General features: G+C 44.4%; 1 protein-coding gene across 4 annotated transcripts in view; it reads right to left on the bottom strand.

The window, feature by feature from the left end:
- SPPL3 (signal peptide peptidase like 3) overlaps window positions 1-22,476 on the bottom strand; it is a 46,612-nt gene that overhangs the window by 15,938 nt on the left and 8,198 nt on the right. Inside the window, exons 2-3 of one of the 4 annotated variants that reach the window (XM_085238590.1) lie at window positions 5,788-5,865; window positions 113-207 (exon numbers count right to left, since the gene is read on the bottom strand). In XM_085238590.1, the coding sequence (XP_085094716.1) occupies window positions 113-207; window positions 5,788-5,865 (173 nt within the window). Of the gene's footprint in view, window positions 1-112; window positions 208-367; window positions 486-5,787; window positions 5,866-22,476 lie in introns of those variants that run through there. The other 3 variants (XM_085238591.1, XM_085238593.1, XM_085238592.1) reach the window with 3 other exon arrangements.

The raw sequence follows: 22,476 nt of genomic DNA, 5'->3' as shown, positions 1-22,476 counted from the left end.
TCCATTACATCAGGTAGAGCTGCAAAGCACGAGCTGCCACACATGGCTGGGTGAAACAAAAGACGACATAACACACTGAAGTGATGAAAGAAAGATAAGGAGTAAAGCTGACCCTTACTGTTATTGGTGCTGTTGCCATTAAAAGACCCAGCCGTGCTGCTGTTGTCCTTCTCTTTGTCTTGATTCTCAAAGTCCATGTTGAGAGACCTGCAGAAAAGAAAAGCAAACTTAGCAGGCGAATCTCAAACTCCCATTTGGTTTGTTGGCTGTGGTCTCATTACCACCCCACTACTACAACACTTTCCCCACGAGAAAGCCCTCATTTGTTTTTTAAGAGCTGGTTATTAAAAAAAAACAAACAGCCCACCATACACTCCACGAATTACAAACACAAAGCCTGTGGTTACAGTGAGGCACCCAACCACACTTGGTCCTGTACTGAGACTGACACTGCACTGGCAGCTGTTAACAACAAACCACAACACAGATATTATCTGTGTTACCTGGAAACTCAGAATGTGACAGAAATACAACAAAAGTTTCAATTCTCTTATGTTTCAGAACTCTGAAGTTCTCATTTAGTGCCTCATGGTTCAAACCTAAGTAGTGGGGTTCATCTTCAACATCGCATTATTTCCTTCCTCTCACTCTTCTAATAAATGATGACCAAAATTTGCTTTTATGTGATTCTCTGCTGAAGGTAAGGAAGCTCTTAGTTAATTGAAACAGTTTCAGCAAAGCCTAGAAAGTAACCACGTATGTATCTGAGATAGCACAGATGAGGAGAGGAAGCTCCTATGAAATGCTACACATTGAGGACCCAATTCCTCAGCAGCTGACATTCTCCTACCTGCAGACTGAGCTCCAATTGATCCATCTTCTCATTTTTATCTGTACGCCAAATAAAAATCCCAAACAACACACTATTCTATCACTTTTGGCACAGTCCTTCACTCCTGTGCAGTTTCTAGATTACATCCCAACAAATTTTGGCTTAACTTTCCAAAAGGAGGGAATTCCATTTAGGAGCCGTTTTGGGCAGCAGTCATTTCCTATCATTAACTTCTGTGTTGCTTCATACAAAAATCCTGGCCATCCAAATTACCACAATAGTTTCTCCTTCTCCTAACTTGCATGCAAAGTTATCCAGGACACTGCTGTAGATTTACTCATTCAAATAAGCTGTAGGGACCCACCAGAACCACTGCACAGCTCCTCCCTTAAGCCTTCTGGTCAACAAGCATTAAGATCCTCCTGTTCTTTCCCAAGCTGAGCTGCAAGCAATTGTACTATGCAAAGTAAACACACCATTAATTTGTCAGACTGGTAAAAAAACAAAACAAAATATCACAATCTTCTGTTCCATCCTATGGGTATCATAGCTATTTTGTGTTAGTGTATAGGTTATGCAATGCACGGGTAAGCAATTCTGTGCTGCAATCCTACAACCTGCAATCAATGTGGGGCTGCAGGATGGTGTATTACAGAAAGCAACTCGTTCTGGTTCTGCTTCTATTACACAACTGATTCTATCATGAAGTGAAAGCAAAATGTGGGCTTACATAAAGTATGAGGAAACTTAAGCCTCAGACATACAGAACTTGGAGCATCAGCTTCAGCTAAGAAGTTACCACAAATGCAAGAGGCAACAGTGAACACAAATCCTAAGCGATGAACCTTCTTAGCTTGTTCCTGCAGAGGTCTGCACTGCACCACTGGGGTCAGCACAGCTCCCAGGGCAGCAGGCCCAGCTCTGGGCTGCCAAGCTGCAGCAGCAATGGGACACCACTGACAGCACAGGGTTTGGTGGTGCACCTCATATACTTTAAGTGTTGAAGCATTAAAAAACAAAACAAAACACCACAGTCATTTAAAACCTGAGCAGTTACCTCTGCAAATATTCACAACACAAAAGCAGGCCTCATTCTGATTGAGAAGCATCCACCTTCACACTACCTTTCTGCCCATTTATCCACACTAAACCTCACACTTGTCTCTCAAGCTCCAAAAGCCCAAAAGGCAGCGGACAGCCTTGTGGAACGGATCCAAGGTTCAGCCAAACAAGGTACTCCTTTCTCAGAGCAGTATTTCACTCTTCTCTACACGATCTCAGCTCAGCAACGGCTTCACAGCAGCAGCCCATCAGTGGCACCAGGGAGCTCCTCCTCATCCATGCGGCCGCCAGCAAAAACTGGAAAGGTGTTATTGTGTGTACTGCTCATGAACAACTTCAGCCCGCTCTCTTTCAATTACAATATAGCCAGCAATTATGACACTATAGCCTGCAAATACCCTCACCTCAAAATGAAGCACAAACTAGGAAATTACTCCCCCTTTCCCTCAGAAAGCAGTTTGCTGATCCAAGCCATCCGCACCAAGTTTGAAATTCAGCCTTTCCTTCTGCTACAAATGATCACTAATAAAAAACCTAAGGAACGGTTGCTAAAACATCCTCTGAGAAAGTTCAAAACAAGATAGTCCAAAATTTACTGGGCTTTAAAGAAACAGCAGGGTGAGAAACATTCGCTTTTTTTATTCAAGGTTTTTGCTTCATTTCCATGAGCAGGGTTCACACAGCAGCTCCCACCAGGAGCCTCATTTCCAGCAGAAGGCTTCAAAGCTCACCTCCCATGGGGCAGTGCTTGGCAGGGTGGTGCTGAGGCCACAGCACTGAGTGAGCTGCTGGCATGTTACTATCAGACAAGTTCAGCTTCAACTATGGATCACTTCTATTGTAGCAAGGCTTCAGGGAAACCCCACAGGAAGATATTCTTATGAAGCAAAGGAGGAAATATGAAACGGAATATGCATCTAAAGAGTGATAAACCAACAAGTTCCTCCTTGCCTTGCTCAGTATGAACAGCCTTGGGATTGTGAGAACTGGAGGTTGCTGATGAACTGCCAAACTTCAGCTGTTCTACATGAAACGGTGACAATAAGAACCAAACACTGAGCTGAGATTGCTGAATTCATTCAAATCTCAAAGAAGAGGGAGGCAAAACACGTGATGTGCCCCAACATTGCCACAATGCCTTTTAAAATGTGCCCGTGAGATTAAAAGACAAGTTGTCACACAAGATATGGAGGAGAAAAGAGGGGCAATAACTGCATAAAGCGCTGCCTAGATGGAGCACTAGCTCCTGAGCATGCCACAGAGCCATGCAAGCGAGGTGCCACAGCTCTGCTTGGAGCTGCCACCTGCAGCAGCTGCTCACACATCCACCTGTGTGAGAACACGTGGGGACACTCCTGGTGGCCTCCAGCAGAAAGGCCTGGCCAGCCCCCAGCTCCATCCTGTCAGCACTGCAGCAGTAGGTGCTTATGAACTCCAAGCACTCCCCTTCTCTTAGCAGCAAGCTATTTTTATTACCCCACTCACTATTACCAGAATTAGTCACACGTTTTATTTGAATATTTTGAACCACTGCCACAGAGATAAATCTAAGGTTCTTACACCTACTTACACATTTCACATGCAGCTGAAACGCACAAAATGCTGTTAACTAATGAACATTAGGAACGTGGACCCATCACAGTTGTTAGCACCATTAAGAACAAGAAAAGAGAAGGACGTTATCTCACCATGCTTGCAACCTAAATAAGCGAGACAGAGCAGGGAAAGCACAGGAAAATAAAACCAATATGCATTTCTCTTCCATACCATATATTCTATGGTCTTCAGGGCTCTAAAACATGGGATGCTTAATATGGGAAAACCAGAGACTCTTTGGGATGGGAAGTTCAGTCCTGATCTACATACAGAGGTACAGCTTGACTTCAGTCCCGAATTAGCTAACGAAGACAGCACTGATTTGTGAGGGCCCACAGTGACTGTTTCTGAAGCGGAGAGCAAACCAGCTCATACACTTCAAATGCTGAAGCATTAAAAAACAAAATCCCACAGCTATTTAAAACCTGAGCAGATACCTCTGCAAACATTCACAACACAAAAGCAGACCTCATTCTGACTGAGAAGCATCCGTGTAACAGTTTAAAAGGGGATACTAGAAGAGACAGATGATGGGTTAAGTCAGGCTTTACATAAGCACTTTTGAGTAGGTGATAGGATAGAAGATCTCGCTGTTACCTGCCTGCAAAGTGACCCAGCAAGTAAAACACAGAGCAGTGCCTCTGCAAGAACTGTATGGCACTAAACACAGAGAACAACCCATCTGCGGCTAATCTCGTCTCTCTGAAAAGCTGTAACTAACATCTGCCCTTGCATGCTGCATTTTATAGCTTGTAACTGTTTGAAGAAAGATAGTTGCCCTTCTGACAGCTGACAACAAAGCGCACCAAGCACAAGGGCTGAGGGAGGGTCAGAACATGTATGGGAGATGTTCAAAAGGGCTTGAAATTAAAATTCCTGACCCAGCACAAATGAAGGAAGGAAATGCTCTTCTATTCACAGTATGAGAAGCAGGAGTTCTGCACTGTAAGCTGTGCTCCATTGCGGATGCAGGCTTTACCCAGGATCTACTGGACACTTGTCTCAATATCTTGGTTTGGTTTTACTTGTTAGATTTTGCTTTGTCTCTGGACAAACACTACCAGCACTAATCAGGACAGCAGACCAGGACTCCTTTGTTCCCCTGAAGCCTCTTGCATTAGATTAGATCCACCACACACGTGGATTTTATCCTAATGACTCACCCACCCAATTCCTTCTGATCCTATTATTGCACTTCTGTCTAAGTCAGTTGCCAGCAATACCACAATAGCTCTATTTGCTTCTTTTCAGACTGAAAATCAGAAACCATGCCCACTTTCTACGAGGTTATGCGAGGAGGGCTACTTTCTTTTAGCCTAACCACAGCTCCATTTGGGTTTCAGCTCATATATCTACTAAAGAAGCTAAACACAGGAAATTATTTTCAGAACATCAGACTCTTGGTCTGCAATAAGCTGGAGTCCTCAGAAAACATGCAAAAGAAAGGGGCTAGAACAGGCATTTTCTCATTTGATTTGCATCCATCACCACTCATCCACTAAGTTAGATTCTTCTGGAATGTACAGTCCTTGTAAACTGAGCAACTTAGAATGTAAAACATGGGGCAAAATAGTAAAAAAGCATGTATAATAACAATAGGACACTGCAGAGCAGGTGATACCGTTCAAAGTATGCTGTGAATGTATGTGAGTATGAAACTCATTCCTCGGGTGCCATTACATTGGAAAGCAAAACTTTATGATATGAGTTCAGAGGGAGAACAAGATTTTCTCTACTCAAGTCTCCTGAATGGGGAAAATTAGATTTCTGACGATTGAAACTTAATTGACGGGCATTCTCAGGCACCTTGCTAGAATACAGCCCTATACCAACCAGTATTTCCCACTGGGGAAATGGTATTTCCCACTTCCCTCTTACACCCTTACAGCCATGACAACAGTGCTGGGACCCAGGGATCTCTGCTTTACAGAGCAGGAACACACTGAATCAACACTGAAATGTTGTATTTAAAACAGTACTTTTAATAATAATACATCATATCTCCCAACAATTCCCTCATACTCTTTGCAGTACAACTCTACAGAACTGTCTTTAAGGACCAAATTCAGAGTTATCTTATACATGCTTGTAAGCTGTCATACAATTACGTTTCTCAGGCATCTCAGCTTTTCTTCCTCCTCTATTTCCTTTTCAGAACAAAGAAATGTTGCATTTACATTAGCCATCAGTCTGACACACATACAGTAAGATAAAAGACATAAATGATACTCAGTTACTTGTTGTTACATTTTATTTTAAAAAGAAGAATTCTATAAAGCCTTAACGAATGATCTTACCTGAAACTGCCATAGACTATGAGGAGAATAGAAATCAGGAAAGTAGAAACTTGACTGGAATCCACGAGGGAATACGCCCTGGAATTGGAAAAGAGAAGAGAGGTGTGTCATCATAGGATCCACTTCTGTGCCATTTGCTCATTTTTATCATCATACAAATAGAGAATGGGGTAACAAACCTCCACGGCAGCCATTCCTAATGCTCTCACATCATCTAGCAATACAAAACCCATAGCCTGTAATTCAACTTTGAGCACGCAAAGTTTGTACAGCAATCAAAGAACAACTCAAAACCACAGTGGTAAGCACAGCAAGATCTGCATCCCTCAAATCCATTAGAATCACTTCAGTTGCAACCAATGCAACCTTGCATGTAAGTAACACCCAGCTGGTTTTCTCTGCCTTAGCTGATCACACTTCAGCTGTGATGTGGCAGTGGAGGCCTCACACAGCCCAGGGAAAAGAAACAAAAATCAGTCCAACAACTCAAACACACAACAAAAGCTGCAATACGCACTTCTTAAATTACACAATTACTGCCCTGTTACATCCTGCACACCACACGCAGGGCTTTTTATAGCAATTTCAGCAGGAGGCTTAAAAACCACCTTTGTTTGGATGGATTTCCTGACACAACGCACCTCTGTGTTGGTAAAGCACAGAAGTGTTGCTATTCTCCAATACTTTTTGACATACTGACATTCACTCAGAGGGTGGTGAGGCACTGGAACAGGTTGCCCAAGGAGGCTGTGGATGCTCCATCCCTGGAGGCATTCAAGGCCAGGCTGGATGTGGCTCTGGGCAGCCTGGGCTGCTGGTTGGTGACCCTGCACACAGCAGGGGGTTGGAACCAGATGATCATTGTGGTCCTTTTCAACGCAGGCCATTCTATGGTTCTGCGATACTGCACTGTGCTCTGCAGCTCCCAGTTTGCCTGCTTTGGATCCAGCCAGCAGACAGAAGCTGCTCCTCGTGCTCCCAGCTCACAGCCATGCAGGGGAAAGACAGCTGACAGCAGAGGACAGATCCACGTCGTGCTTTACAAAAAGTGTGCATTCGCAATTAAGCCCCTGTGATTAGTAAATATAAATGGTCTTCAGGTGATGCACAGGACAGTTCATAGCACAGTTTTAGTTAACAATTATGAATAAGCAGGAGATGAAACAGCATAAGGATGAGCACGCTGTGGTTGTACGTCCTGTTACCAGCTCTCATCTCAGCAAGAAGCATTGCTTGGCCCAGCTTTGGGTTGAGGGAGAAGGAAATTCATGTCCTGTTTGGATTTGAGAGTAAGCAGTGGAATTCATCTATTGAAAGAGTTCTCAGGAACTCCAAAGTTGTAAGAAAAGCAAAACGAAGGAATGGAATTTCACCTTGACTTACACATGCCCACGGTTTTGCGGTAAATTTTATTAACTGATGTTTATAGAACGATATATTCACAAATTGGCAAATGCTTCTGAGATGAACAATGTTTTCTGCATAAGTCACCATTCGCTGATAGCTCTGGAAGTCCATCTTTTCATCACTGTTACTCAAAACAGGGCTGTAAGTGTTACAAAGACTGGTACAACAGATGGATCGGCCCTGCACATAATCCACTGAGCTGTATTAAAACCTGAAGGCCATTTTGTAACACTGAAGAAACCAAATATATGTAAGCCCATTCTAAACAATGATCTAATATAGCATAATGCTACTGACAGGCTACAGCAGGGACCAGAACAGCTGCGTGCTGCTTCCATACAAGGGAAAAAAGAGATAAACGCTTTCTCATACACAAATCTAGACTAGAGAGAAGAAGCAGGTGACAAAACTGCATCAATATCTTAGGAGTAAGATTGCTTCATGGTTCTGAACATGCTGCGAAGGGCCAGACAGCAATCTGCGAACCCACTGGTATTTTTAACTGAAATCTAAATGTATTCCCTGCAGGGCACCCACCCGGCAGATTCCATATGCACAGAGCCGGGCTCCCATACAACACGCCAAGCACGCAGGCTGGCACGGTGCCACAGCCAGCCATGGCAGCAGGACGGGGCTGCGCTCTTCAGCCCAAACCCAAACAAATACCCACACGCAGGGCACTCCCAGCAGCTTTGTGCACTTCCACTGCATGTACAGAAGTGAAACAACGGAACCATTCTCCTCCTTTAAGTACTTTCGTAACATTAACTATTTATTCTCAGAACAAGCAGTGAAAGCTCGGGCACAGAAAGTGCCCACGACAAGCCTGTATGCAGCAGTTGTTATTTTACTTAAATCCTGATTTTAGAAGCAATTCTTCCTACTTAACAACCCATTCATTCTCATTCTGAGAACTAACACGAGGTAAGACCATGCTAAAGGCCATTTGCTGTCTCCTGAAGGACTTATTTTACTGCAGCTGAACTGTGTGCCCTGTGTGATACGCAAACAACTACCAACCCATTTCTAAGCCCTATTATAAATGCAGAGCACTACTCAAAACACAGAACACTGCTGGTTTTCCCAGCTGAGAACAATTTTTTCTCATACTTCCTCACCTGCAACTCAACATCCCTGTGGGGAAGCTGGTTTAGAAGCAAGTCATTCAGATCAGACCATCAGACAGATTCTCGGTAAGTCAGCGATGCAACTACTAACCAGCACTGTTAGACCCAAGCACTGTGTAGAACCCAGCGTGCTGATGGCTGATTCTCTCCGTCGGCTCCTTACATTGGCCACCACCAGATCCAGAGCTCCCCACACCTGCCCTAGGGCCCAAAGCCCCACGCTGAGCCTGCACCTCTACAAGGCTGAGGTCCGTTTTGCTCCTATCCAGCATTTGTTCCTGCCAGCTTCATGGGCAAGGTCTCACGACACAGAGCCTGCTGAGACATGCCAGGACACGGACACAGCCACCACTGTTCTATAGCATACTCTGTGTGTCAGCCCCACGGCCATACAGTGCCAGCATTGTCCGTACAACAATCCCACAGCCAGCCCTCCTGCCTGGCACGGGGCGCTCCGTGGGACACCCAGCCCTGCTGCACAGCTCCTCCATCAGCCACAGCTGCCGTTCCAGGCAGTGCTCGCCCTTCTTCTGGGAAGAGATGAGTAACTTCTTATTTTGTTTCGCTGTTTTTTGGTATTTCCACCCAGCCAATGCCAACACTGTTCTTGTTTAATGTTTCAGCTCTTCTTTATTACCAAAAGATAAGTGATTTCCCAAGAGTTCCAAAGATGCTCCCAAACCAGCAAAGGCCCCTTCATGTTGAGCACTGAGCATCTGTAAGTCATTTTGAACCAGAAAAAGACAGCAGAACCAGGGACCAAACATGTCTGCTTTCTCGAATGCTTCGCATTCCCAATCTGGCACACTTCTGAGCATAGAAATCAAAGAGCAGCATTGGCTCAAGCACCCCCAAACTTTTCAGAGGTTGGGAAAGCTCTGCGTAATTGAAATAAAAATTTCTTCCTATATATGTAGAAAGAAATAAATTCAGTCCCTCTGACAACGTTTCAATAGAAATGCCATCCTGCTGAGCTCCACGTGTGAGACAAATGATCGTGAAAAATTCTGCTGCAAATCCTGTACGGTCAGGGTGACAGAGCACTGGAACAGGCTGCCCAGAGGGGTGTGGAGTCTCCTCCTATGAAGGTATTTGGAACCCATCTGGATGCCTACCTGTGTGACCTGCTGTAGGATACCTGCTTTAGCAGGGGGGTTGGATTTGATGATCTCTTGAGGTCCCTTCCAGCCTCTGCCATTCTGCTGCCCGTGCCCTGAAGTCTCCGTAGCAATGTGTGCTGAGGGCCTTGGCCATGAATCATCCTCATACAGAAGTGATGTGACAGCAGCAAGATAAACTTCTGCACTAACTGTACATAGACCAGAATGCAAAGAACAGAGCAGCAAATAGAGCAGAGCAACACATACAGCACAACCACTTGAAAAGCACACTGGATGAACTATCATCACTCAAGTTTGCACAAAGACAGAAGACTCGTTTCACCATTTTTCAATTTATTTTTTTTTTTTAATCAGTGACTGCAATGCCCAAATGCTTTAAGAATTAGGGGAAATTAAAGTACAAAAGAAAGGTGAATGTATGAGATATGCCAGAATATGGATGCATTAAAATACTAAACAAAGTAAAAACTCCTTCTCTAAGCGGACCAAACCACAAATTGCAGATATCCATCATAGCATCACAGAAACAGGTAATGATAAGAATGTCAGGAGATCATTTAATTCATGAAGCTACACTTCGACCTTACTTTGGGGAAGGACAATCAATCAGCCATGCCTGCCCTCACCTGTTGTATGAAGCACTCATCAATGAAAGCACAAGACCTGACTTACCCATACTTTTCCTCTCATGCAAGGTCCTTCACAGTCCTGGGCACACAGCTCAGGTACAGGACCAGTGAAGAACAGCCCCATAGAACTTCATATATCTTCACATTCAGAGCCACAACTATTGATTCATTCAATATGGTACTCATCATCTACAGTTAAAATACCACTTTCACTACCAAATGCCCACTGTCCCCTCACTAAGTAACCAGCAATAATCCCCATTCATCAAAATACACGTCCTACTTTTCCAACTTCTTTTCTCTTCCAAAGGAAACTCTTTGTAGGTGTCTGCCAGTACTGAAAGGGCCACCATGAAACATTCCCTTTCTCATCCAATTACTCATCAACTATTTCCAGAACTCGCTGAATGCAAGCATTTGGTTTGGCTGTCCTACCTCAGCAGTCAATTCCTTCAAAGGGAACCAGATAAAAAATAGCTGGCAATCTGGTGTCACACAATAAAATCAGAGATGGAGGGAGCTCTCACTTCCCCCCTCCCCTCAAGGTTTAATATATTTCAAAAGCTATTTTATGTGTTTATTGTGTCAGTGATTGCTACTGGAACATTCTAATAGAGAAAATGTGAAAAGGAAGTCAAGAAATATGAGTTGTACATGCAAGGCAAGGAATAGGAGCACGTTTCCCAGGGCACCTCTCCTGCAGGTTCTGGAGCCATCAGCCACACGTAGGAACCAACACAGCTCTTCCCTCTGCTGCTCACAAGGAAAGTGTGGTTTGTTTGTTTTAATCTACTTGTTTCTTGACATCTGTCAAACGTTACACTAACTAATTTATTCCTTAAAGAAAGGTTGGGTGACTACAGTTATCAGGACATTTCATTGATAAGAGTAAGTAATTCATTTGTGATGCAGTGTAAGGCATGTGGGAGCTGGCACTGGAGCATCACTGTTACAGGCAGCAAATCCAACACCCGAGCAGAGCCTTAGGGCATGTTGAGGAGGAGCACCACTAAGATCATTTACAGTTTATGTGCAAATATTCATCTGGGTTAGAGGTGGACTCACTCCACAGGTAAAACCAATACTACTTTTTTCCTTTACTGGATTCCAGGTCAAGGGGTATATCTAAAAAGCCTCTTTCAACTGCCTTACATGTGCTAGATGTAGACATATTTAAGAGCCTCCATTAGGCATGATGCCAAACCAAAGTTAAATTTGAGTGTAACAGTTAAAAGTATAATTTTAAGTGTGAAGTCATGGCACATACAGCTGTAAACATATCTCAACACTATGCCATTCTTCAGTATGATTCATAGGAAAAACAAGCAAATTGCTACGGCTTCATTTATGTTAAAGGAATAGACTGCTTTCTGAACTAATTTCAGCTCCCTGTCACGTGCAGGTAAGAGTCTGCTAAGCCTGAGTAATGTATTGAACTCTGTATCTGAAAAAAAGGCAAGTCTGAAGTGAAAAAAAAGTGATCTGAGACATCCCATTAAAACCATATTTTCCTGTATAGACTTGGCTAGGTCTCAGACAGGCATTCCAAGGTTAGAACGGGAGCACAGACCTGCTGCTTATCAGATGCAGATCTCAGGACATCATCTGCACGCTACTAGATTAATAACGCATACTTTGCGCACGCAATTAAAACAAAATGATTCTCTCTTCTGTCCTCTACAGAAGCCGCTTTCCTGAAGCTCTCCCCCTCCCAATGAATGCCCAGTGCCCAACTGAAGCACTGCTCCAACAGTGTGTGTTCAGAAGGACGCCGAGAGGGAATCCTGCAAAAACAAATTTGCTGATGAAAACATTATCTGAGCTGCCCTTCTGGTTCACCAGACTGTTTGCCAACAGAACAAAGAATTACATGCTTCACAGTGTTTAAGAACTCCAGTAACTGGACAACCTCCAGACTTTGCCTTCAGCTCGGAGCGCTCACTGCCCTGCAGCACGACCTCCAATCACTGCAAAACACCTTCAAAGGAGCACTACTTTCACACAGCACACCACAGCATCCCTGCTTCCCAAAGCACACTGTCATGTCAGCTCCCAACCTCCTGGCTGCTCCAGTGAAGCCATGCCAAACAGGATACTTGGGAGAAAAATCCACCCCCTGTGGTCAATGGAGAAAAATGACATTTTCAAATAATGTGTGCTGGACATACGTATTTGTTTGAGGATTATGTAGTCAAAATAAACATCCAAAAAGTCACTGCTCTAACAGAAAATGCAGGGTTTCTTATTTCATACTCTGTATTTATAGACCAAATGGGAATTTGAATACCCGATTTCCATCTCTTCCCTATAAACATAAATGTACCGTTCTGAGGTTCATTGTTTTATTGAGGAGGGTTGGTTGGTTGCTTGATTTGGTTTTTGTTTGTTTGTTGCTTTTGCTGTAGGATGGAAAACAAAAAAGGCCTGGGAACCTTCCCTTCTTTCTCAAAGGAAGAAAAAACAACAAGACATCATGACAAGCAGGGCACGCTTCACAACACTTCGTCACTGTAGTCCTCCCAGATTTGTTTTTACTAGTCAACTTGAGAGATGCAGAGTGCAATAGCACCTGCTTTATTTCTGGAAACGATCCTGAAGGTGGCTGTCCACACAAGCCCTTTGAACAGGCACACAGGTGTACACACAGCCCCAGCTGCCAGGTTCCCTCCCCGCAGCAGCGCAGCACTGCCCTACAGCAAGGCTGCCGGGAAAGCCCAACCATCAACAAAAGCAGGAGAACAGTGAGGTACCACAAGTATCCACGCTGCATTTGCACAGGCTGAAGTATCAGTAGGTTTTCACGAGAATAAGAAGTAAAACTCCATTTGGTGAACTCCGTATGAGTGGAGCACCTGTGCTACCTGTGCCTATCTCCATGGTCTGTTGATTCCTAGAATATGTTGGTGTGCCACAGAGGGCAGATTCAAGTGTTGTTCCACTATCATACACTGACCAACCAAAATAGGAATACTGTGCTTTTGAGGGAAGAATAAGAACAGCAAATATTGGAACAAGAAGTAAACATACGAATAAGAAAATGTGCATCAGTGTGACAAAGCAAGGTGGTCATGGCTCAGCCACCAGAACAAACTGAAGTTGCACAACCCACACAGGAAGACTCTCCTCATCTGGAACTGCTTCCATGCCCCACAGATAATGAAGTGGAGGACTGTGAGAGGAAGAGGTCAGACTGAGGCCCGCTAGACACAGTCCCTTCTTGTCACAGCCACAAGTGCAGTTCTTCATGCAGATATTTGGCTTCCACCAGCTCAGTGCACTCCACAAAGGTCAGCCTGATATTTAGCCTACCCCGAAGCTTTGCTGAAACAGCTCTTCTATCTAAACTACCACTTTCAGCTGTATAAATTTTCCAAAAATAGTTCTTTTTACATCAGAAAAAAAAAAAAAAAAAAGGCAGGTCAAGGGTGTGGTTACTGTAATTTAAGCCAACAGAGTACCATTGTGCAAACTGCCCACGCGTTGTGCGAGACAACTCCGCTGGAACCACCCCCTGTGCTTTAGGAAGGGCTGCTTGGAGATGGGAATGGAATAGTTCTCCCCAGCACAGAAAGTTTTCTGGAATGCTGACAGCTGGTTTTGGGTTATAGAGGTCCCCCACCACTTGGCAGCACAGTTCTGCATCAGCCGTAAGACAGCGCAGTGCCAGATTTCATTTTCTTCTATAGTAAGTACTTAAAAACTTCCTCAAAGTCTTCAATACAGGCTGCCACGTTTACGGTTCAATCTATGTAAGCTTTTTTCACTCAAAAGTTCCTTACCAACAACTACAACCATCTATATCACAAGGATGCTTCCTCCTTTCCCTCCAGGAACAAACCCACTGCAAGCAATGAAACACTGCGCGTGGCAGAGCGTGGATCCCTCGGCGGGCACAGGGATGCACATCAGGAGCTGAGGAAGAATCTGCTCCTTGTCCAGACACTCCAGGACGATCAGAGGGCAAAGTACCATCAGCTTTCCTGATAATCCAAGAAGAAAGTGCTGTGGGGAACACCAAGCATAGAGCGGATCAGAAATGACCAGCAATGGGACCCAAACACTCAAGGTGTGTTTAATTCACCGAGTGAAGCAGAAACACTGACTGAAAGTAACACTTCTGCTAGTTTGCAGCACAAGGGGAAAGCAAGGAGCTTAAAACATAAAATAAAGCCTTCCAGGCAGCAAGAAGGAAAAGCTTTAATTAAAACCTCACACCAGGTTTTCTGTAACTTGATAATGGCGGTGTTTCAGCCTCCCTGCTTCGTGCAGAGATAATGCACTGCTGCCCACATAGAAGTATAATTCTATATTTCTGTGTGTATTTTAAAAAGGAAATGTAAGGCAAATTTTTACAATGAGTAAAATCCTTTAAACAGGCCAAAAAAAAAGAATCCAGCATCAAATATCCTTAAGGTTTACACTACTGCTGTGTCAAAGAATGCCCTTAGCCCTGCAGGAGCTCCCAGCTGAGGCCAGTGCATGGATCCACCTCAGCACACACTGCAGCCAGCAGGAAGGTGATGGAGGGGGCAAATTGAGCTAACAGGAGGCTCTGCTCCTGCTCCAATGCTGGTCATCAACTCCCAGTGAACTCAAGCTAAAATTCTCACACCCACAAGCACAGAGACTCTGAATCAAAGAGAATGAATAACTACTTTACTCAGCGCAGCAGTGAAACAGAAGCGAGTGAATCACAGAGCTACACACATTTACTGCAGGCAGAGCATCCTGAGGCTGCAGGAGCAGTGACACAGCACAGCTGTGACACACAGCACCTGCACTGCACACCCGGAGACTCAGGGCAGTGGAAAGCTGGAGACCAGAACATGGGCTTAAACCTTAGTATGGCACCAACTGCATACACATAGACTCTAAGGCAATTAGCTCGTAGAAACTGCGTATGATTTAGCACATAAGTCAATTAAGTTTTTACTTAGGAAAATTACTACTTTCCCATACAACTCAATCTGCTAATATTAGCCTTTTGGAGAGGCTCTTGTGTAGTCACATTTCTCCTGAGGTGTTCTCTCATCATTATTTCTCTTTTTTAATGGTATTGTATGGAAGCAAACAGCAGGGAGGAACGGGGACAGCAGAAGGGGAAGGCAGTGTGGGCAGCAGGGGTGACTGCAATGGGTGCAGAACAGAGCTACAGAGATGGTGAGAGGAGATAAGCACTGAGTGTGTTCAGCCTAGGAAGGAACAAATGGGCAAAAAGAAACACCAAAAGTGGAACTGCAGGATTAGAATGACGTAAAACACAGCCATCAGCAGTAGGTGAATTCATTCTCCTTCCTTATACCAGTTGAACAATTCCCCCCTCCCCATCAAATCCAGGTTAATTTTCAGATGAGCATCTCACCAGCCCCAGAACACCAGCAGCACAAGAGATGGCAGCTCTTCCAGTTTCATGCTTCCTGCAGAAAAATCACCAAAGCACCAAACAAAAAACCCCACTGAACTTGTTCCAGAATGTTTTCTCAGTCCCGTAAAACAAGAAAGAGAAGCAGAACACGTCCTGCTGCCCACTGGCTCCCACCTCTCCCGCCAGTCGAGGCGGAACAAAGCAGTGATGCTCTGGCAAGCTGCTCAAGCACCCCACATGTGCAGCCCAACTATGGCCCAGAAAGCTGCTGTGCTTCTAACAGCAGACCCACACAAACAGCTGCCATGTCTTCAGCGTTACATCACAAACCCTTCTGGACAAACCGAAGCATATGAAGCTTCACGTACAGGAGCAAGTGAAATTCAGATGTAATCATTATCAGATGACACCCACCTGAAGTTTTAATTAATCGGAGTGACACCACAATTTCATAACCTTCCCTTCTTCTGCAAACAGCTGAAACCTCACCTCCAAACACAGCGCCAGGCAGCCGGGGCACGGCGGTGCTCCTGCAGGCTGGCAGGGAACTGGGCTTAAAAGCCACTGAAATTTCAACCACCACAGAAGAGACTTATGTTTGTACTGGATGCAATGCCTGCTTTTTAGAAAACAGCCTTGCATTAAAAAGCACCAAGGTAATATTGCATGGAAAGGAAGTTCTCTGCTATTCTCACATCAGCTGTTAATTTGGTGGTCAACCTAAAAGCAGAAAGGACGCTCCATAGCAAAAGGATCTGAGATCTCACAGCTCCCTCTGAGCACAGCCATCTTCATTTATTCCAATCATTCTCATTTAATGGGTGTTGTACACTAGACAGACTGGAACACATCAGAGCAGAGATCTGCTTCCCAGACCACTTTTTGCTGATGTATTCATTAGCAGTTGCAGCACAGGCAGATTACATCTCCAGCTCTGGAGCTCTCGCGCAGGCAGAGGCCGGCCCAGCACTGCCAGCAGCAGACATCAGATTCGGAGGTGTTATGAAAAGCTGTGCACACCCAGCCACAAGGACACGAAGGGAAATTTAGGAATACGAGTCAGGCTTACTTCTGTTCCCCCTATCTCTAACAGAACTGCTCTGAAAAGAGAAACAGTGTTTGTGGAGAGGAGCCTCTCCCAGTGGAGCAGCTAACACGGCTGCAGACAGGTAAGCTTCTCAGTGCACCAACCCCAAAGGTTCCAAAATCCCCCAGGGGCACCTGACAGCCCCTTACAGACCATTTCCTTTAAAGAAACTGCCCCTCACAGTGCCATTCACCATCACACAACAATATGAACATCTGGATGCAGCGACTGAGCCTGATCTGAAAATCTTACCTTTCATTGCATTAAAGAAAAAAAAGAAGTGCAGAAGTGAAGATACTCAAAATGTGCTTAGAAGATGCAAAGGGAACATCACAGCTCTGTAAGCAGCACCAGAAAACTGAGGAGAGTAAGAAAGATCCCTCTGCTGCAGTTTTGTAGAAATTGATATTGCTGGAATTTATAATTCTAAAATGTATTTGCATACTTGCATAAGAGTTTTGCTCCAGTATTGGAGACAGTAACACTCTTGGAGAAGAGAAGAGCAATCTGGCTGCCTGTCAGAGCTCCAAAGGCTTCCCTAACTTTGTTCACAATATTGAACATTTAATAAGGTTAAGTTTCAAGCTGAGCAGCCAGGGTGTTTTTAAGCAGCATTCTGTACAGTCAGGGATATGAAAGCTCATACGAAACAAGTCCAGCTATCTACAAAATCATTTTGGATAAAAACACTGAAATTGTTTAAATTTCAGAACTTTTTGGATGTTTGTCCCCCTATACACACAAGACATACTTGGGAAAGCCTTAGAACCATTCAGTACTGCCTATTTTCTTCCCCTGTTATATACATAACATATGCAACATATATTTATATATATTTTCCAAATCTGGAACACGGAAAGGACAATTTTCCATATATCAACCTATATCTCAATCAAAACTCTCCCTTCTTCAGCCGTGATGCAAACACCAGGGTTCACAGACACGCAGTTCCTCGTGTCCCCACAGCCATTCCTGCGTGATGCAGCTGCTGTGCTCCATCGTTCTTCGGGATTCCCATGTCTCAAAGCCACCTACAGAAATACTGCAAAGCTAAATCCTTCCAATACCCTCCAGTAACCCTCAGTTCCTTTAAGCAACAGGCTGCTCTGAAAACACAGAGTGCTTCCCCTCTCAAGAGGGGGCTTCTAAACTTTGGATTTTACGCATGAGCAACAGAACTTTGTATTACTGAAATATAAGAAGAGAAAATTACTTTAATCAATGTGTGATTAACTTCCATTAGCCACGCTGAAAGTTATAAATTACATACTACAATCAGGGATGGAAAAGTAAATTAAATACATATTTCCTTCCCAGACATCAACTCCAGAGGCGTACAGCAATAAGGAACAGAAAGAAAATGCACAGAACCACAGAACAGCCTGAGCTGGGAGGGATCCAGAAGGCCTATGGAGTCCAATCCCTGAGAAGAAGAGTGCTGCTGCTTCTGGATCTTCAAATGTCATAGAATAGTAGAATCATAGCATGGCCTGGGTTGAAAAGGACCACCATGATCACCTAGTTTCAACCTCCCTGCTATGTGCCAGGTCACCAACCACCAGACCAGGCTGCCCAGAAGTCTGTAAGTAACACCTGTAACTTGTGCTTCATTGAACATCAGATTTTTAAGAAAAAAAAATAGCTGCTAGAGCACAAACATCTCAGAAGTCTCTGGATGAGAAACAGGCAGGAACTCTGGCACTCCTCTCCATTAAGCATCATTTTTCCCCAGGTTCCAGCAGTGAAGATCCAACCGACCGCTGAGACTTACATCAGAGCTTCCAGATTGCCCAGGCAGGTTTGTGCCAAAAGCAGCAAATGAAGACTAACACAACGCTGTTCCAGAGATGGTCTGAAGAATGGCCCCCAGCTCGAGTCCCATGGCACCGGGTCTGGGCAGAAGCACTCACAGAAGACTCAGAGACTTTCCCTGGAGGTTTTTTGCTCTTAGGCTCAGAGAGAAGCAGAGGCTGAGGGCAGGCACCAGGGGCTCCTCATCCCACTGCTGGTCTCTCCATTCAGCCCAGCTACTTACACAGACATAAATTTGAAGTCTAAAATTAAATGATGTGAATAATTGCCCCATAATTTCCAAAGCAGATATGAATAAGAATTTAATTAACCCACATAAGCTTTGCTTCCTAAGTCAGTATTTCCTTTTTGAATAACTGACTATGAAGGTAAGAAACGCACAGATTGACACCAGTATGACAATGAAAAACTCAACACAAAACATGTGCACAGTCCAAAGCCTTTTTTTGGACCCTGTTCTGCTTTTGGTGAAGTCAGTCTCCTCTTTTCACCCTCAGCAGCTCTCAGCCCTCGTGCTCAGCTGAGCGGTCCCATGGGAAACCACAGCCATGGCAGAGTACAGCCAGCTCTGGGGAAGGCAAGTGCCGGACACGATCTGGAATGTGATGATGAAGCATTTGGTCTCAGCTTCTTTCATGTTTTAGAAAGTCAATTTGCTTATCAATTCCTTTCAGGAAGAAAGCCACAAAGATTCCAGAAATGAAATCATCTGTATTAAATCTCCCCTGTACACAGGGACAAAGTATGAACCATAACATCCGCTCTGCTGAGAATGAAGGAGGATAAATATCTACACGCTGGTCCTCAGCAAAGGAAAACAAGTACCTTTCATTAAAAAGAAAGTAGGAAAACACTTTCTTGTTTAACATCAGGCATCTCGTTATCTCCTGCATAACTGGCAGCACTACCCACTAACAGACACGGTGAGGTACCAGCCACACTGAAGACATCTCATACCCTGTATCCTTAGCAAGGTTAACATTTTCAAATCTTTATATTCAAGAAAATGTTACAAATATCTTAGTAACTGAAGATGGAGAAAGAATATGTAAATTATCTACCACTATTAAGGACTAAGACCGTATCACACACAGCATGAAGCAGCAGCACATCTGCCCTGCAACATGCAGACACAAGACACCACAGAACTTCCATTAGATTTGGGGTCTCCAGTATTAGATGCAAACAATGAAGTCACCACCGTCAGTTTTCTGCATTGCTGCTATTTCCCAGATGCAGCACGTACCTCCACGAGCCTCCTCGTTTCTCTCTGAACTCCAACAAACACAAAAATAGCACTGCAGATTTATTAGCTACTTCCCAGACGCAGCGAAGCCTTTCCATTCAGTTCACCACGGCCAAGATGGTTCTTTGTGGTTTCTGAGAGCAGCACTGCAAGCTCTGCTCAGCACAATGTTGCCAGCAACCAGGTGTGCATGGAACTCACGCCTTCCCCAATTTCCAGCACTCAGCACTGATCAGAAGGGTCTCCAGGACTTTGTTTCCCTCTGCTGGAACATGCAGTTGCCCTGGGGCACAGCACACACAGTGCTGCTCCTTATCACACCTCTCCATGCACACCAGGCAGAACGGGATGCTCTGAAATATGGGACTCTGTCCTCCTGCCCTCAGCAGACAAATAGCGTGCATCAGAAGGCTGTGTTTTTATTTGTCAACTGTGAGCCACCTTGGCAGCAATTCTTCTGTAAATGTAAAAGACATAAATCGTGAGTATAATTAGGCTGTATTCTTGCCCAGCCCATTTTTTTCCTGTGCAATTCTAACGGTTAATTAGCAGTGTGAATTATTTGCTATGGTAATAGGGAAATCAATGCACAGGATGATGATTTCCCTGCAAGTTTTACCAGAATGCACTGGTTAGAAGTAGAGCAGCTGAGAAAATACTAGCAAAACACAGGCAACTCCACCAGTGCAGCCTAGATACGGGCCAGATCATTGCAGTGAGTGAAATAATCAATTCCTTTACAGAACACAAAGTAGTCATATGAACACTACGGTCATTCTCATGATGAGAAGCATAAGCAGCTGCACTTGGAAACATCGCAGCACATCAGTGACAGCAACCTGATGGCACTCAGGTGGTTGTCACAAGCAAGTTGTAGCAAAACATGCTTAGTTTTGTTGCATTTGACTACAGAACTCCAATGCCACTGCATTAAGTGATTCAACAGATTATCTATATTCAAGAGGTTACACAGATATGAACTGCCCAAACAAACAGCACAACCCCATCCCCAAAGTACAGAAATTCTGCCTAAAGTTAACACATACAAGTTGCTGAGTTTAAAATAAGCTCAGTGCTCCCAGAGTCTGTCACTTTCTCTAACACCACTCGTATTTTTTAAGAGGCAGAACCCAAAAAATGATATAACAAATATTTTCAACTCCAGCATACGCACCACAAAGGTGCTATTGAGAGAAATGCCAAGACTAATGGCTGCATCTTTACTCAGGGGCACCAAACCTGCTCATGATTCCCATCTCAGCTACAGAGTGAGTCTTAACATGAAAATCACACCTGGTACAGAAGGCAGTGGTTTGCTCAACAAGCACAGCACTAACTGCCCACCTTCCCATTACACTCTGCTCAGAGCACAGACTCTTGATATCACAAACACAACACTGCAGATCTTAAACCTGACCAAAATAGTTATATGAAGGGTTTCTTAGCTGCTCTCTTCGCATTAGAGAATTGTTTTACTCTCCTGTGTGTAGGACACAGCTCGGTTAGGTGGCTCTGCAGTGGATGCAAAAGCAGTGACACCCTAAGCAGCAGCAGAAGGGTGGCAGGACACACAAGGTGTGCCTGGAACACGGCCCACACACCTGGCTGCCCACCCGGCCTCCTGGCGAGAGGCAGCCCAGCCCCACTGCAGTTACTCACTGCCCTAATTGCAACCCGAAAAGCAAGTTCTGCCTACATCTCTGCTGTCCTTATACCACAATAAAAAGATCTGAAAGGATGAGTTTTGTTATGGAAGCTGCCAATGGTGTTAGTTACACAGAACTGTGACCTTACGTTCCCCACCTGCCCTGTATTACAGATGGGGGAGAAGGGCTTTACGTTGAGTCACACAAGACACCAAAAAAAAGTTTCACAAGTGTGCTGAATGTGTAACTGAAGAGTCCCCATTTGATCGAGAAAAAGTCCACTTACCACTGAATTCCAAAATATATCTCAGCTTCTCATGATCCAAGGCTCTCAGTGCTATCACATCTACCCCTCAAAGCAGCCTTTTCTTCCAAGAGAGCAGCACGGACTTCTCTTAGTTGGGTCTTTTGCAGTCACTGCCTTCACCTGTCTACATTAAGGAACCCTACATTCTTCTTTGTTTTTCTGATGTTGGACACGTTGCCTGGGAAGATGATGGGGCAGGCACTTCCACAACCAGGAGACCATCCTTCCTAAGAAGCATAAAATTCCAATAGCTCTACAACCATCTTTCATTTATTTCTTTTATTGCTCTCGCACAAACCATCCACATAAGAATCAGTAAGGCAGAGAAATGGAGCCTAGCTGGACCTCCTCAGCTGATTGGAAGCATTACTCAGTGTCCAAAGGGGTCAGAAGATTCTGTTATCTTACTTCAACATGCAGGTCTACATTTTGAACAACTGTGGCACTGCAGCCTTTCCAAATTATTCATGTAGATCCCAACAATAAATTACCACAGAGCTCTGGAACCCTGATCACCCAAACGCCGTTCATTACCAGGATACAGGGTATTTAACAGCAAGTCTCCCAACAGCACTGAGAGCTTCCATCAGAAAACACCCGCTACAGTTAAACTATAAATAGTAAATTCATGGCTACTATTAGCAACAAGGGATAACAGCTTTTCACACTTCACCGTGATGAAGGGAAACTGTATTAGTGCTTTCAGCAACTGAAGCAGTAAGATATTTGAACAACCTTCCAGAAAATTGAGCCTTTAAGCATCAGGAAGCACAGCTGTCTCCCAGCACAGAGCCACTCCACCCCATCTCAGATGCTGTCAGTCACCCCGGAACCAAAGTGGCATTCTTCCAAATCAGCCTGTTCACGATAAGTATCCTATACAACTTCCAGCTCAAATTCACCTTCCTCCTCTGGCCCTGTTGTTACACAAACATCCAACAT

Source organism: Meleagris gallopavo, chromosome 17, assembly GCF_905368555.1.
Source record: "Meleagris gallopavo chromosome 17, MGAL_WU_HG_1.1, whole genome shotgun sequence".
Classification (NCBI taxonomy): Eukaryota; Metazoa; Chordata; class Aves; order Galliformes; family Phasianidae; genus Meleagris; species Meleagris gallopavo.
Note: the sequence above shows the minus strand (reverse complement) of the source record. Positions and strands in the feature narration are given on the sequence as shown.